General features: G+C 42.4%; 1 protein-coding gene across 1 annotated transcript; it reads left to right on the forward strand.

Annotated features, from left to right (window-relative positions):
- The first annotated feature begins 319 nt into the window (after nt 1-319).
- SMU1 (SMU1 DNA replication regulator and spliceosomal factor) lies at nt 320-13,150 on the forward strand. The gene is made up of 12 exons (XM_035562987.2): nt 320-473; nt 759-969; nt 1,057-1,209; nt 1,771-1,881; nt 2,819-2,947; nt 4,211-4,330; nt 4,724-4,840; nt 5,040-5,167; nt 9,072-9,198; nt 10,494-10,661; nt 11,031-11,183; nt 11,836-13,150. Exons 1-12 carry the CDS (start codon nt 448-450, stop codon nt 11,932-11,934), a joined length of 1,542 nt encoding a protein of 513 aa, XP_035418880.1. The 5' UTR covers nt 320-447; the 3' UTR covers nt 11,935-13,150.
- The last annotated feature ends 1,374 nt before the right edge of the window (nt 13,151-14,524 follow it).

Here is a 14,524-nt window from a genome sequence, read left to right on the forward strand (position 1 = left end):
AAGGCTGTGTGTGAGGAGCGGGCGGCCATGGGACACCAACGGGCAGTGTAACTTCGAGCAGGCTTCCGTGAGTGCTTGCTCTGTGCACCAAGTTATGCTTTGAGGGGTAAGAAAAAATAAGACACCACCACCAGCAGCAGACCCAACACACCAACTTTTATTCCACAGCACTGCCCCCCTCCATCACCCCCTCCCACCCCACCCGCCATGACGGGCCGCCAGGGGGCGCGCGCCCCCCGCCGCCGTTGCCAGGAGACGCCGCCCTTCCTCCGTCACGTGACGCCGCTCCCTCCCCCCCCTCCCCCGCTCCCCCGTCACGTGGTAAGGCGCCGTCCCCGGGAGGCGGCAGCAGCAGCGGCGGCGGCGGGGCCTGGCGGAAGCGGCGTCGCGCGAGGCCGGAAGCGACGTAGGCGGCGCGGAGCTTCCGGTGGCGGCGGAGGAGCGAAGATGTCGATCGAGATCGAGTCCTCCGAGTGCGTGCGGCCGGGCCGGGGGGCGGCGGCGGCGGGGGGGCCCTGAGGGGGCCCTGAGGGGGCCCTGAGGGGGCCCTGAGGAGGCCCTGTGGGGGCCCTGAAAGGCTCTGAGTGGGCCCTGAGGGGGTACTGGGGGGGCTCTGAGGGGGCCCTGAAAGGCTCTGAGGGGGCCCTGGGGAGGCAAGGGGTCGGGGGTGCGGCCCTGGAGAGGTGCGGGAGTCCCTTGGTCGATCTCCTCCGCCCCCCCACCGCCCCCGCCATTGATGGTGCGCGTTCCCCCGGCAGTGTGATCCGCCTGATCATGCAGTACCTGAAGGAGAACAGCCTGCACCGCGCCCTCGCCACGCTGCAGGAGGAGACCACCGTGTCGCTCAACACCGTGGACAGCATCGAGAGCTTCGTGGCCGACATCAACAGCGGGCACTGGGACACGGTGCTGCAGGCCATACAGTCGCTGAAGCTGCCCGACAAGACCCTCATCGACCTCTACGAGCAGGTGAGGCAGAGCAGGTGCCGCCACGGGGCCCTGTGGAGGCACACCACGCTGTCCTGAGCTCACCCTGTGCTTGTTGCCCCGCTGCAGGTTGTGCTGGAGCTGATTGAGCTGCGGGAGCTGGGTGCTGCCCGCTCCCTGCTGAGGCAGACGGATCCCATGATCATGCTGAAGCAGACGCAGCCAGAGCGGTACATCCACCTGGAAAACCTTCTGGCCAGGTCTTACTTTGATCCTCGTGAGGTAGGTTACATGCTTACTGCGTACCTTGTGACAGCATGCTGTCTTGTGTGACTTCCTGGCCTTGCTCCAAGTTGTCAAGGGCTTACAGCATCTTTTCCCTGTGGGAGCAAAAACATGGAGCTTCACAGTTCTAGGTGTCTTACGAAGTGTCTGGGAAATAAGGGGTAATTCCTCATCACGAGGCAACAGAACAGTAATTTTGAAGTATATTGAAGGTGGGATTTTAGGGAGTTACACCTCTGTCCTGCCACAGGATGATGTTGTGCTCATCATTTGACATCTACCTCACTTTCCCTGTCTTATGTGTGCAGAAGAAAATGTTTACTTTGTTTACAAAGTTGCTGTTGTATAATAGCAATAGTAAGGATTTATCTGATTATGAAAAACTGAAATTCTTAATGAAAGCGTGTCTGCAATGTCTGAAGGGTTGAAGATAGAGATGGGCTGTTTTGAAGGGCCTAATAGAAAATGAATCTGGAAGGGGATTCAGATGAGAGCACTTTAAAATTTTTGTGAAAAACATTTTAAAGAATTTACTTCATAAAGATAACTTCTCCCTAGGCATACCCTGACGGAAGCAGCAAAGAAAAGCGGAGAGCTGCTATTGCACAAGCTTTAGCTGGAGAAGTGAGCGTGGTACCTCCATCCCGTCTTATGGCATTGTTGGGGCAGGTAATTCTTGGGAAAAAAAAAATCAATTAGTAGCACTCTTGTTTTCTGTAGATCTTCACCATATAGAATTAATGATGTTGTATTTGATTTTCCATCTCTATAAAAACAGAGCTTAAATGTTGTACATTTGCAAGTAGAATAGTTAAGTGACCTTTTCTCTGCGTGGCAAGGATTTATCAGTTGCAGCAAAAGTCAGCACTCCAGCATTAGATTTCTTCCCGTAGAATTCATGAGCTCATTGTACAGAGAAGATATTTTTTCAAAACAAGTATTAAGACACAGTGTTTTTGCTGTTGTACTTATGACTCTCTTCTGATTCTCTAACTACTTTTATTTATAGTTTACGTAGACAGTATTTCATGTATTTTGTTGTTTTGTGGCTTGAATCTTAGTTTTTAAGCTTGTGAGTATGCCAGTTAAATTCTCTTGGCATAACTAGCGGGTCCTGACTGGAGGTAGCTGTTTCCTAAAGGGTTTGTGTAAGATTCTGTCTTTGGAACAAAGTTCATCTATGTGTTACAAGAAGGCTTAGTGGCCGCTTTTAATTTTAATTTATGAAGTTCTAGGCAAATAAACAACAGGTCAGGCAGTTTTAATGAACAAAAGATCAAACTCATCACACTATTCGTGCACTGTATACTGCATACTGATGATCTGAGAAGGGTGGGTGTGAAGTCATTCACACATTCAAAAACATTTGGGGAAAAACATTCTCTTCTGTTTGTGGTCATGACTTGGGAAGCATAATCCTGATAAGACTTGCTTGCTCTGGTCTTGAGTAAATTCTAGCAGTGTACTTCCCTCAGACAGTGCAGGTGTAACAGTTCCTGAGGGCACAAGAAAACAGTGCTGTATCGTGCTTATTGTAACAAAGTTTTGATAAGGAAGACAGATATTAACTGATAGACTGAAAGTATTGCTTTCAACTCCTGAAAAGGCACTGAAGTGGCAACAGCATCAGGGCCTGCTTCCTCCTGGTATGACGATTGACTTGTTCAGAGGCAAAGCAGCTGTGAAAGATGTAGAAGAAGAGAAGTTCCCCACACAGCTGAGCAGGCATATTAAGGTGATGTTTTATTTGCTGTGTGTGTCTATTACCACTGTTTCTTCTTTCCTGTGCTTTACTTCGGAAGCTAAAAGTAAATGAATTCTGAATTCTTCTGTTAAGTAGTATTTCTTCCTTTCTTCCCCTCTCCCCTTCTTGTCCATGCTTTGTCACATCAAGAGTCTTTCCTTGAGAGCCCGAAATGAGGTCCCTTAACAGGACTGGGTGCTCGTAATACTTCTGGATGTGATTAATGTATTAAGAGTTTCTTTGACTCCACAGTTCAGAATCAGTCATCCTTAAGAAGTGATTTCCTTAGTCCTCGTCTTTGTTTCTGGAGGGAAATACCTTCCAGAAGTGTCTTAAGCTAATATGCTTGCACAGAATTTCAGTGAACGACTGAAGATATGATCATAAACTCTATCATGTGTACTAATGGATTCAGTATCTTCTTTTTAAGGATTCTTCGATTTAAGGAAATTTTACCATGCAAATTTCAGAAGAGAAAGTGTGCGGTAAGGACACAGTTGTCCTGTAGCACTTAGTGTGGAATAGGCAGTTTCCTCCTGTGAGGGTTTTCAGCTTCACCATGCAGTTCTCTGCGGTGAGAAATTTCAGTTCACTGTAGTATCTCTACTAGTTCTCACAGCGAACAGAAGGTACTGTTTTTCAGAAGTTGTTCAGTGGCAGCTTGCTAATGCTTTATTAGAACTTGTTTTCTTTTCCAGCACTGGTCTTCGACTTCTGTATTGAGCAAAAACATTTTTTATACTTGGTTGTCGTGTTCGTTTGTGTTCCTTTTTCCACAAAAATGGAAAAGTGAAGTATAAAAAACAAAGTACCAAACATTCTCTGTGAAAATTTCATTAGAGAAACATCATTCCAAGTGAAGCAACTTGTACTACTTTGGAAGTCTCCAAAAGCTGCCAAGGGTACATATGCAATGATACACATATTGAGTACTGGGAAGGCGTTTGTTACCATTTGCAGTTCACTGAGGAAGAACAAGCCAACCAACCCTGCTGCTTCTGCAAGCAAGAAGTGTTTGGCTTAAGCTCAAGAGATACTACCAAATCAAAATGAATGTTTGTTTTTTTATTTGTGTAAGTAGGTACTGACAGGTTTTTTTGGTACCTTAATATTAAATATGTGAATGTGTGTCTCTAAGGAAGCATTGTTTTTTGTTTTGTTGCCAAAATGAGGCTACAGTTTTGTTTCAATGTGAATAGATTATTTTAATTTAGGTTTCTTGCTAAGCTAAATTTTTATTCTTCTGTAAAACAGTTTGGGCAGAAGTCGCATGTGGAGTGTGCTCGGTTTTCACCAGATGGTCAGTATCTGGTCACTGGTTCCGTGGATGGTTTCATTGAAGTATGGAACTTCACTACTGGAAAGATTAGGAAGGTAAGTTGGTTCTTGTGCCAAATGGATAGTGGCCAGAGTGCATGGGTTTATTCTTTCAGGTTAGTCTGCATGTTGGTTTTCATTTCTCAGAGACTGAAGGATGTCTTCCTTGTGATTCGAGTGTTGGTCTGGAATCTTGAGATGTGCTTAATTCTCTGTTCTGTCATAAACTTCCGTCTGCAATAACGCCCTCACCACCACCACCCCCTTTCTGTGTCGTTGCCTATAAAGCAGTGACAACAGCACTTCCCTATCTTTATAAGACTGTGAGATCTGCTTGATGATAGGCTATAAAATATAGCTGAAGTTAAAACTGCTAGTACCTTGGCTAAAATTAAATTAAATTTCATGTAATTCACTGTCTTGACTGGTGTGTTCTCTGCTTTCGTTTAGGATCTGAAATACCAGGCACAAGATAATTTTATGATGATGGATGATGCCGTGTTGTGCATGTGCTTCAGCAGAGATACAGAAATGCTAGCAACCGGAGCACAAGACGGAAAGATCAAGGTAGGAATCTTTTTGTAAAAGGGTATGTTGGAAGGGCTGGTGACCAGAAAGATTCATTTAACATTGCAATAACGTTTCTGTTGTACATGGTAACAAAGTAAGTTTAGCATGGCCCTGAAACAGATACGTAGTGAGGTCTGATGTGTCAGATCTCATAACAAAGTAACCACCTCTATTTTATTTGCTGTTTCTTTTTCAGGTGTGGAAAATCCAGAGTGGTCAGTGCCTGAGAAGGTTTGAACGAGCACACAGTAAAGGTGTTACGTGCCTCAGTTTCTCTAAAGACAGCAGCCAAATTCTTAGTGCTTCTTTTGATCAGACAATCAGGTAAATTGAGAAGGTGTCACATACAGTTCAGGAGAAAAGAAAATAGTGTTCACGTCAGGGAGTTAAACTTTGATCTGGAGTCTGATCCTTTTGCATTGAGTTTTACTACTAATAGGAGAGCTTATTGCTGAGAGTTGGGGAGGAACAGTTTGAAAGTTTGATCTTTCACTTTCTTTAACTTGTTTTATCATAGAATCATACAATGGCTTGGGTTGGAAGGGACCTTAAAGATCACCTAGTTCCAGCCCCCCTGCTATAGCCACGGACGCCACCCACTAGATCAAGTTGCTCAGGGCATCATCCAACCTGGTCTTGAAGGCTTTTTTCCAGCCTCAGGGGCAGAGTATTTCATCTGCTCTATTGGTGTTTAAACTGGCCTTGAGTGTACCCTTCTGGGAGATTCCTAGGCTAAGAAACTATTGTGTCAGCCTTCAAATATAACAATTTTTGTAGTAAGCTTAGAGTAAGAAAGATCCAAGCATAATAACACGATAATGTTTTTTTTTTTGAAATGACCTAAATGGTCTAATCACAAACACTCATTAGCTCTGAAAGAAGTGAAAATAGTTGGTTCCGTCCAGATTATTTTTCTTCATTCAGCAGTACAGTGGGCTCTTCTTTTTCTGCTACTTAAAGAAATCCTCTGAGAGCACCTTTAAGTCTTTTCCTGCATCTTCTCTGCTTCCCCTCGTAGTTGCTGAAGAGAGTAAAATTTCCCTAAGTGTTGGGAATACTTGGGAATCTCAACTGGCAGTACTCTTGGGTCTCCTTTGGTCTGTGAATGAGGGTGTGTGTGTCTCCATGAGGTGCATGTGCATGAGGGAAGATAAGGTGCACCCCAATGCAGTCAGGGACAGTAATTTTTGCTGCTCTCTGTCTCAGTCGTGCAATACCCGTCCTCATCCTAAAAAGGTTCTTGTCCCAGTTTACAGCCTGAATCCGTGTTATCCTCAAGTAAATAGTTCAGGCCCTTAGATCCATCCCCCTTATCTCTTTTGGATCCAGAGGCCTCCTTTTGGAATGGGAACAAGAGGAAGGAGAACCCAAATAAAATGTTTTCTGGGCGTCTGTTCTTCCCAGCAGTCTGACATGGAATAGCAGAGATCCAGTCCTGTAAGAGAGCCAGGCTGATGGACCCCGAGAGCTGCAAGGGCGAGAGTTGGAATTTATATCTGGAAGAGCCAATACAGCCTTTCTGGTGCTTTAGCTTGCTAGTTTTTTGTCTGAGAGTCTTGCCAAGAGCACATGATGCGCAAGGAAAGGCTGAGAACTGGCCCTGATCAACCTGGAAAACAGAAGGCTGAGAGGGGCGCCTAGCTGTCTTATCTAGAACTAGTCACAGATAAGGTGACACCAGGCTTTTCTCAGAAGTGCACGGTTCTTAAAAAGGGCAAACAACAGAAAGGGAAATTCAGATTGTATATACGGAAACATTTTTTTTTTTTTTTTGGAAAGAAGTAGCGATTGGACAATGTGGAGAGAGTTGGATAAGGTCGGGCAGGATCTCAACCCTTGTTGAGACCTGATTGGACTTGAAAGTTGACATTACTTTGAGGAGAGCGTTAGAATATATTTTGCCCGAGGTTCCTTCCAGCTTAAGTTATCTTGTGATTCTCTGACATGTACAGCAGTCTTGGAATCTCTGTTACAGGAGAATCATGTGGCCAGATGGTTTATGTGTTTGCGATCACAAGATAATAAAACTTCAGCGATGAAAAAGAGCTGTAGAGACAGAATCGTTTCACTCCCAAAAGATAATTCCCATTTATCAATGTTGTCTCTGCGGCTCCAGTGTTGGGCATGGGAGATTTTCCTTTCTTGTCCAAACCACAGAGTAAATCTGCTCCTGCACCTGTCTGGTGTCTTCTGTGCTGTTCTTGTTGCTGAGTAGAATTTGGCCACTGCTGGGTAGATTTCGTTGGCAACAAAACTCTTTTGTTGATACGCAGCCACTTTGTTTCTGTTGAAAGCAGCTTAGATCAGTTTTGTCTAATTCAGTTATTTTTCTTCTTTGGAATTATTCTGAGTTATACTTAATAATATTTGTTTCCATGTCTTTTGCCTGCATGGAGGACAGCTGTCAGATGCCCCTGAACTTTCATGCCCAGCCCTCTCAGCCTCTCCTCGTTCATTTAGCCTAGAGAAGAAGAGATTGAGAGGGGATCTTTTCAACCTCTGTAAATACCTGAGGGTACAATGTAAAGAGGATGGGGCCCAGCTCTTCTCAGTGGTGGCCAGTGATAGGACAAGGGGTAATGGGTATAAATTGAACCACAGGAGGTTTCATTGCCGTATGAGGAAGAACTTTTTTACAGGTTGAGTGACAGAGCACTGGAACAGGCTGCCCAGAGAGGTTGTGGAGTCTCCTTCTGTGGAGATACTCAAAACCTGCCTGGATGTGTAACGTGCTCTAGGTGACCCAGCTTGAGCAGGGGGGTTGAAATAGGTGATCTCTGGAGATCCCTTCCAACCTCAACCATTCTGTGATTCTGAGAGCCTTCTGGCCCCTGGATTCTCCAGCCTGTCCATCTCCTTTTATAGCAGGGGTCCTACACTGGGCACGGCACTCCAGAGGTGGCCTCAGCTCTGCCAGATAAGGAGGAGCCTTAATCTGCAGACTGTGGCTCTCCTAATGCATCCTGGTGTGTGGCTGGGTCTCCTCACTGCCACAGCATGCTGATGGCTTTCAGTTTGTTCTTCACAAGGAGTGCCGGGTCTCTTTCTGAAGACTTCCTCGTCAGCCAGTCAGTCCTCAGTCAATTCTGAACCCTGAGATTGTTCTGCGCTTTGCATTTATCAATCTTCAGCATCACAGGGTTTTTCTTTGCCCATCTGTCCAGCTTGTCAAGGTTTCCAGTCTCCTCATCTGTGTCTCTCAAACCCGAATTGCAGGATGTAAGACTTATGATATGAATTAGATTGATCATCTTAGCTTGACAATTCTATGTGTTTAATGTTGAATTTAATGAGGTCTTGTAACATTTAATAGTTTTAGCCTCTTGCCTGTGCTGTAAACCCTAATGGTACTGCTGTAGATAGAAGAAAGGTACTGTTACAGATCTGGAAGCAACTTGACAGTGAACAGGCACAACAAAACAGCGAGAAATATTAATACGTTTAAATTCTAGTATAGGTGAACTATAGCATAAGCATTTTAATCGAGATTGTGTAAGGATGGATGTTGAATCAATGCCAGCAAACTTCAAACAAAATAAGGAGTTTTATTGTCAAAAATTCAAACTTCTGCTTGAAAACGCTATTTCTATAGATGGTGGGTATTGTAATTTAGGGGTTAAATAGATTGGCAATATAAATTTCTCATAAATGACTAAGCACATACATCATGAATTTGCACAGCAAAAAAGATAAGAGACAATGGGAACAGGTTGCAAAAGAGAGAACTCTGCTTTTCTTCACAGAAAAATTGTGAGTTTCGCACAGTCCTGGGGTTGGTCCCAGAGAAAATCTGCATCTGTGGAGATTTACTTAACTGGCCAAGGCCTTGCTCAAGGCCCAGAGCAAACTGACCTCACTTAAAGGTCAGCTTGGCTTTGAGGAGTCGTGAGTGAGAGACCTCCAGAGGTCACTTTCAAACTTAAATCTTTCTGTAACTTTTTGTTTTGTCAGCATCATAATTCTTCATTTGTAGTCCTGTCTTCTAGTATGCGTGGAATATGTTACGGGTCCTTGAAGCTGAAAGTTGGTGGCATTTCTCTAAGCTCTTTACAAAAACACGTACTGCCTTTGATGAAAGGGGGTTGTGGTAAAGAATTATGGTTTGGAGATTTAGCACTTTCTATTGTTGCTTGTTAAAAGGTAGCTCAGATTTAAAATACAGTGAAGCCAAGGGGTGTTTCAGACTACTTCAGCTGCTCACTCAGTTGTGACCTCTATTGTGTGACAGGATTCATGGTTTAAAATCTGGCAAAACTTTAAAGGAATTCCGTGGTCACTCCTCTTTCGTCAATGAAGCTACTTTTACGCAGGATGGTCACTATATTATCAGTGCATCCTCTGATGGCACAGTGAAGGTAAGGTAGTGCTTACCCTTTGTAAGTAACACATTCACACTGTTTGCATGTTCTAGCTGGTGTGTTAACAACTACTGCAGACCTTGTAGAAGTTGTTTTTTTGTGTTTTTTTTTTTATAACATGTTTTACTGCTTGTGCCCTTTACTGTAGCTTGCTGTAAACGAGAACCGATGATGGTTCATAGTCCCCTCAGAGACTGCTGCCGAGCTCCTTTCTGCTGTATTTATGAAAGGAGAACATAAGTGCATAGTTACCTGCTGGTTTACTGCTTTGTTCTAGAAATAGAATTGTCTGTGACACCTCTTTTCCTAGAATGTGGGAATTTTCCTGTCTGAAATAATGATATTGTCTTGCTTACTCTGTTGGACACCTGCTTATTTCTTGGTGCTTAGGAGTCCTTTGCTGTATAAAGGAGTGTTAATGAAATTGATTGTAGAAGTTTTGAAGAAGTTTTGGCTTCTAGTCTCAGCAAAGACCATAACTATGCTGTGTAATGGTTAGGAGTAGTAAACTATTGTTCTGTACAGTGCCCTAATTACCCCCCCCAAAAAAAAAGAATATAGAAACAGCTGCATTATGGAGTGTGTGGGGGTGAGTAAAGGGAGATAGTTTATAGATAGGGGAAAAGGGGGGTGTGATAGATTTTGTTCATATTAAGTGGGGCATTACTTCAAACTTGCTCTCTTTGCCAGACTGCTCCTAATAATGGGAATAGTGTAAGAAGGTGTTATCTCCCATTTTGATTGTACTAGTACATAAACTGCAAAAATATTCCACAGATGGTGAGTTACGCTTCATTTTGAACGTTAAACAAGCTATTTCACTTCCTGTTTCTAAACGGCAGGAACAGATACCTATTGTACGTGGAGCAGCTCTAAGGTGGGGTATCATTCACACTGATAGCAGAGTAGCTTTGCTTTTTCAGCACATTTTCATGTCTGTCTTGTGTAAGGAGATTGTACATACAGAGGCTACACACATATTTGCAGATGCCAGCTAAAACCATAAAGCAGATGTGGACTCTGCCCTAAGGGCAAATGCTTAATGAAAGGGTGCCAGGCTGAATTTGGGTAGTGGAAATTCACTTTCAGGTCAGTCATACTGCAGTTGTTCATGGTGTCCACGTGGTGTTCAGAACAGATCTGGTAATTTTGTTTGTTTACAGTATGCTTCTATTCATATTTCACTTTGGGAGTCTTAAAAAAAAATCTGAATCCTATATCACGAGTTATCTCCAAAACCAGACAATTTTGTTTACTGTTTTCTATAAAGCTAATTTTGTTCTTTGTTCTAGGTTTGGAATGTGAAGACGACAGAGTGCTCAAACACCTTCAAGTCTCTAGGCAGCACTGCTGGGACAGACATCACTGTGAACAGTGTCATTCTGCTGCCTAAAAACCCAGAACACTTTGTGGTTTGCAACAGATCGAATACAGTCGTTATTATGAACATGCAGGGTCAAGTATGTGATCTTACTGGTGTCCTTTCAAGTCCCTCTGTCATTTTAAGAATGTCAGAAACCTAGTTCATAAATTAGCTAGCCTGGGCTTAAACTTGATTTCTCCAGTTCACTGTCATGGCAATTACTCTTTATAGAATTTTTATTATATATATATATATATAAATTTTTATAGATATTCTATAAAACTATAAACTTTAAATTCCATACAGTTTTTTAGAATATCTCGTGTTGCAGAAAGTAAGTATAGATATGGATAGATCCTCTTTTCTAAACAGGCCTAGTACTGCTTAAATATTTTTTACCCTGAAGATAGTGATTATGTGCACACTTTAATCCTGTGAAATGTTTTCTGGGGGTGTTCTTCTACAGATTGTAAGAAGTTTTAGCTCTGGTAAGAGAGAAGGTGGTGACTTTGTCTGCTGTGCACTTTCACCTCGTGGTGAATGGATCTACTGCGTTGGTGAAGATTTTGTGCTCTACTGCTTTAGCACAGTGACCGGCAAGCTGGAGAGAACTCTGACAGTAAGTTCTTAGCTGGAGCTGTTGCAGAGCTTTAAACACAGGGATGATCTAAATGCTTGCTTTTTATGAGGTCTGTAAGGAGAAGTTTTGTACCAATGGGGCTTTCATTTCCAGCAGCCCTGATTGGTAACAAACGTGTTACTTTTATGTTCCAAAACGTGGAACGCTTGGCTGTGGAATGTGCTCAGACTTTTTCCTAGAACCATTTTAATCTTAGAAGTTCTGATAATGTTTGTCACCAAGACAGGAATTCTTGGTTGAAAGTACTACATGAACTAGAGCACATTTTAGCATAGGCTGCAGCTAGTGGAGAGTCTGACCAGGCTGTCAGATTTAAAACTGTCAGGCTTAAATTTGTCTTGGATTAAACTAAAGAGAGATGCCAGCTTGAATGTCCGAATTTAATGGGGAGTGCTTCAATATAGTGGATTTCAGTTGGTGTAGGTGACAAAACTGTCTCTCTCCCCCAATAAAAAGTAACTGCTGTGTCACGAAAATTGAAACTTAATACTGCTGGGGTTATATTTCTCTGCTTTTGCTGTATGCACAAAGCATGTTAAGACCCCTTCAAGTACTGAAGGGAAGATAATATTTGGCTTGCGTCACTGTGAAAGGAAAACTATCCTGATGGTTCTTTCTGCTTTTTCTCTAGGTTCATGAAAAAGATGTCATTGGCATTGCTCATCACCCCCACCAGAACCTGATTGCCACCTACAGTGAAGATGGCCTCCTCAAGCTCTGGAAGCCATAACTTCATTTGACTTTAAGCTATGAAGTATGCCTGTTGGCTGCAGGGTGTTGATGTTTGTGCTTTTACAAGGTTGAAACGCACAGAGTGCGATAATGTGTTCAATTTTCAGTTCAGTTTTCCAGAAGATATCATTTTTAATTCTTGGTCTAAAGTTAGCTAGATTTATGCTCGTTGTGTAGCATCACTTAATTTCAAATACTTTTATTTTTACCAGAGTAGCCAAATCCTATGGGAGTGGCTGTTCTGTCTCCCGAAGCGTATACTCTTCTTATGCTGTTTATAAAAGTGAATGAGATACGAACTATACATACAACAGGCTACTGGCTTCCTATAATACAGTCAAATGCTTTTTTTTTTTTGAGTGAACGATGTGGGATAAGAAGGCTGTTTCCTTCACAGCTGGGATGAAGGCAGTTTTCCTGGAATGCAGATGAAGCTACACTTTCTGCAGTAGGAAGGCAGAAGCTTTTCTAGTCCAGTGTGTTTTGCTGTGTTTGATTTTTCATTATACTTTCTCCAGTTATTTCTATTAAGCATTGTCACACAGCTTCCTCAGAATGAAACATTTTTTCTTCCCCATTTCCCAGGGCTTCCCTCTCTAAATCTGCCTAGCGTAGCAGTGAGAGGTAGTTTTTTTTAATTATTATTATTTTTTTGTTGTTTGTTTTCATCTGCTTCCAGGCTAAAAGGAATAACCTGGGCTCTTTTCCTACTAATGCATAATGTCTTCAAACCAGTTTTAACTGAAACAGGCCTCAGGGGATCAATGTTCTAAAACAGGCAAAAGCCTGTTTTGCACACGCCGAGTTCTTAGTGCGGTAATGTTGCACATTAATACCTTGAATTTCAGCTTACCTTCCTCTCTTCTTAAAAGGGCATGGCACACTCAGATGGGTCTAATTAATGGTAACAGTGATGCTTAGGTCCCGCTCTATGATAGAAAAGATTCTAGACTCTTCGGTTTGGAACAGATGATGATTCTGTCTGAGATCCTGGCTAGGGTAAACCATTGTGAATGATCACCAGAATCTTCTAAAATCCGACTATAGCTTTTTTTCTAGGATGTAGCTATAATGGAAGCTTTGTCTATAATGATGGGACGAACATGTGCATGTAGATTCGAGTCTGCTGCGCTTCTAGTTTTCATCTCTTGTAGAATGCTTTCTTTCAAACAGTAATAACTTTTCTGTGACTCAATAAATTAGTTCCAGTTCAAGTAACCTCAGTCTTTTTCAGCTGGCGGGCTTGATCTTAGTGCGATTATTGGTTGTCAGCCAGTGACAAAACCCTTTTGGCACTGACCTGTGTATTTGGCTGGTCTGTGCTCCTGGTGGTCTAAAGAAATGCAAACAATTTTAGGATAATTTCTCATAAAGCATTGTTTGTTCACTACAACTCTAGAAGCTCATTCTGTTATCTGCAATGTTTTAATTCCTAAATTGTTTTTTTACTTCCTTAGATACGACAATAAAGTTATTTTTTAGATAGCAAGAAGTGATTATTTTTCCTGCCTGAAAATACCCTGTTGTATCGGAAACTTCTGGCAATAATACATATGACAAGCTCCATCTGACAGTTAACACTTCTGGTAAAGGAGAAGATCCTGACAAAATATTTTCAATATTATCTAACTTGTGATTCACTTCACTTTCAGGTTGCACAGAAGTACTAATCCTCAATGTAAATGATATGTTACATTGTTTTTTAGAAGAAAAATAGTTGTATCAAATCTGACTGTCTGTCAGAATCCTGAATGTCTAAAGATACTAAATACATTTTCTGGCTTTAGGATACGAGAGAGAAAATCTGGCATTTCTTTTCCTTTTTATTTATGAGTTTTAGAGTTTATTGCCTCAACTACCCAAGATGAAAGAGTTTGTGAAAGGGTAATGGTAAGACTTACCTCCTTGGCTGAAGCTGTGATTTGTAAAATTGCTGGCATGTGACACAAAAGTGCAATGGTAATCTTGAAAATGTTTTTTTTTTTTTTTTTTTCTAATGTCATCTAGGAAGATATTTTATCTCTGGAGAATCAGCCAGGTATTATGCCATTTTACCTGAATGAGGCAACATTTAGTGCTTTAGTTAGCATTAAAGAAAAATTGTTTGGTGTTCAACAACGGGCCTTACTTTGTTTTTGAATCATTTTGCTTGGAGTTACCCAGTTCAGCAATACACAGATGGGCACAAAATGTTTGGCAGGAGTGCTGTGTAATGAAAGTCTCTCAGGTCAGTTCAGATCTGGTAAATCATAGTGATTTAATCTTTCTGAAGTGGGGATCAATGGATTTCAGCCTTGCTTGGGTGGAAGCAGCCACCTGTCCCTACAGCAGGACTGGCGGAAGCAGCCACCCGTACTTATAGAATATATGGGGAAGAGCTACTGCTGCCTCAGCAAAAAATAAGGAAGCTTAGGTTCCTGCACTCTTTTTCAAGTGTGCGTGTAACTTTTTTTTAATACATTATTGGGGGTAATAGTTTGTTCAAGTGCTTGCACTTGTCAGGTACAGTCCTGCTCTGGTACCATTACCAGCACGCCATCTGCAAAAACAAACGAACAAAAAAAAAAAAACCAACAACAGACCCTATT

This window comes from Cygnus atratus, chromosome Z (genome assembly GCF_013377495.2).
Source record: "Cygnus atratus isolate AKBS03 ecotype Queensland, Australia chromosome Z, CAtr_DNAZoo_HiC_assembly, whole genome shotgun sequence".
Taxonomy (NCBI): domain Eukaryota; kingdom Metazoa; phylum Chordata; class Aves; order Anseriformes; family Anatidae; genus Cygnus; species Cygnus atratus.

Bases quoted from the DNA above. Each gene is read 5' to 3' on its own strand.
- SMU1 (XM_035562987.2), top strand. From the start codon at position 448: ATGTCGATCGAGATCGAGTCCTCCGA. The intron at 970-1,056 runs GTGAGGCAGAGC...GCCCCGCTGCAG, and splicing joins TCATCGACCTCTACGAGCAG to GTTGTGCTGGAGCTGATTGA. The intron at 4,331-4,723 runs GTAAGTTGGTTC...GCTTTCGTTTAG, and splicing joins CTACTGGAAAGATTAGGAAG to GATCTGAAATACCAGGCACA.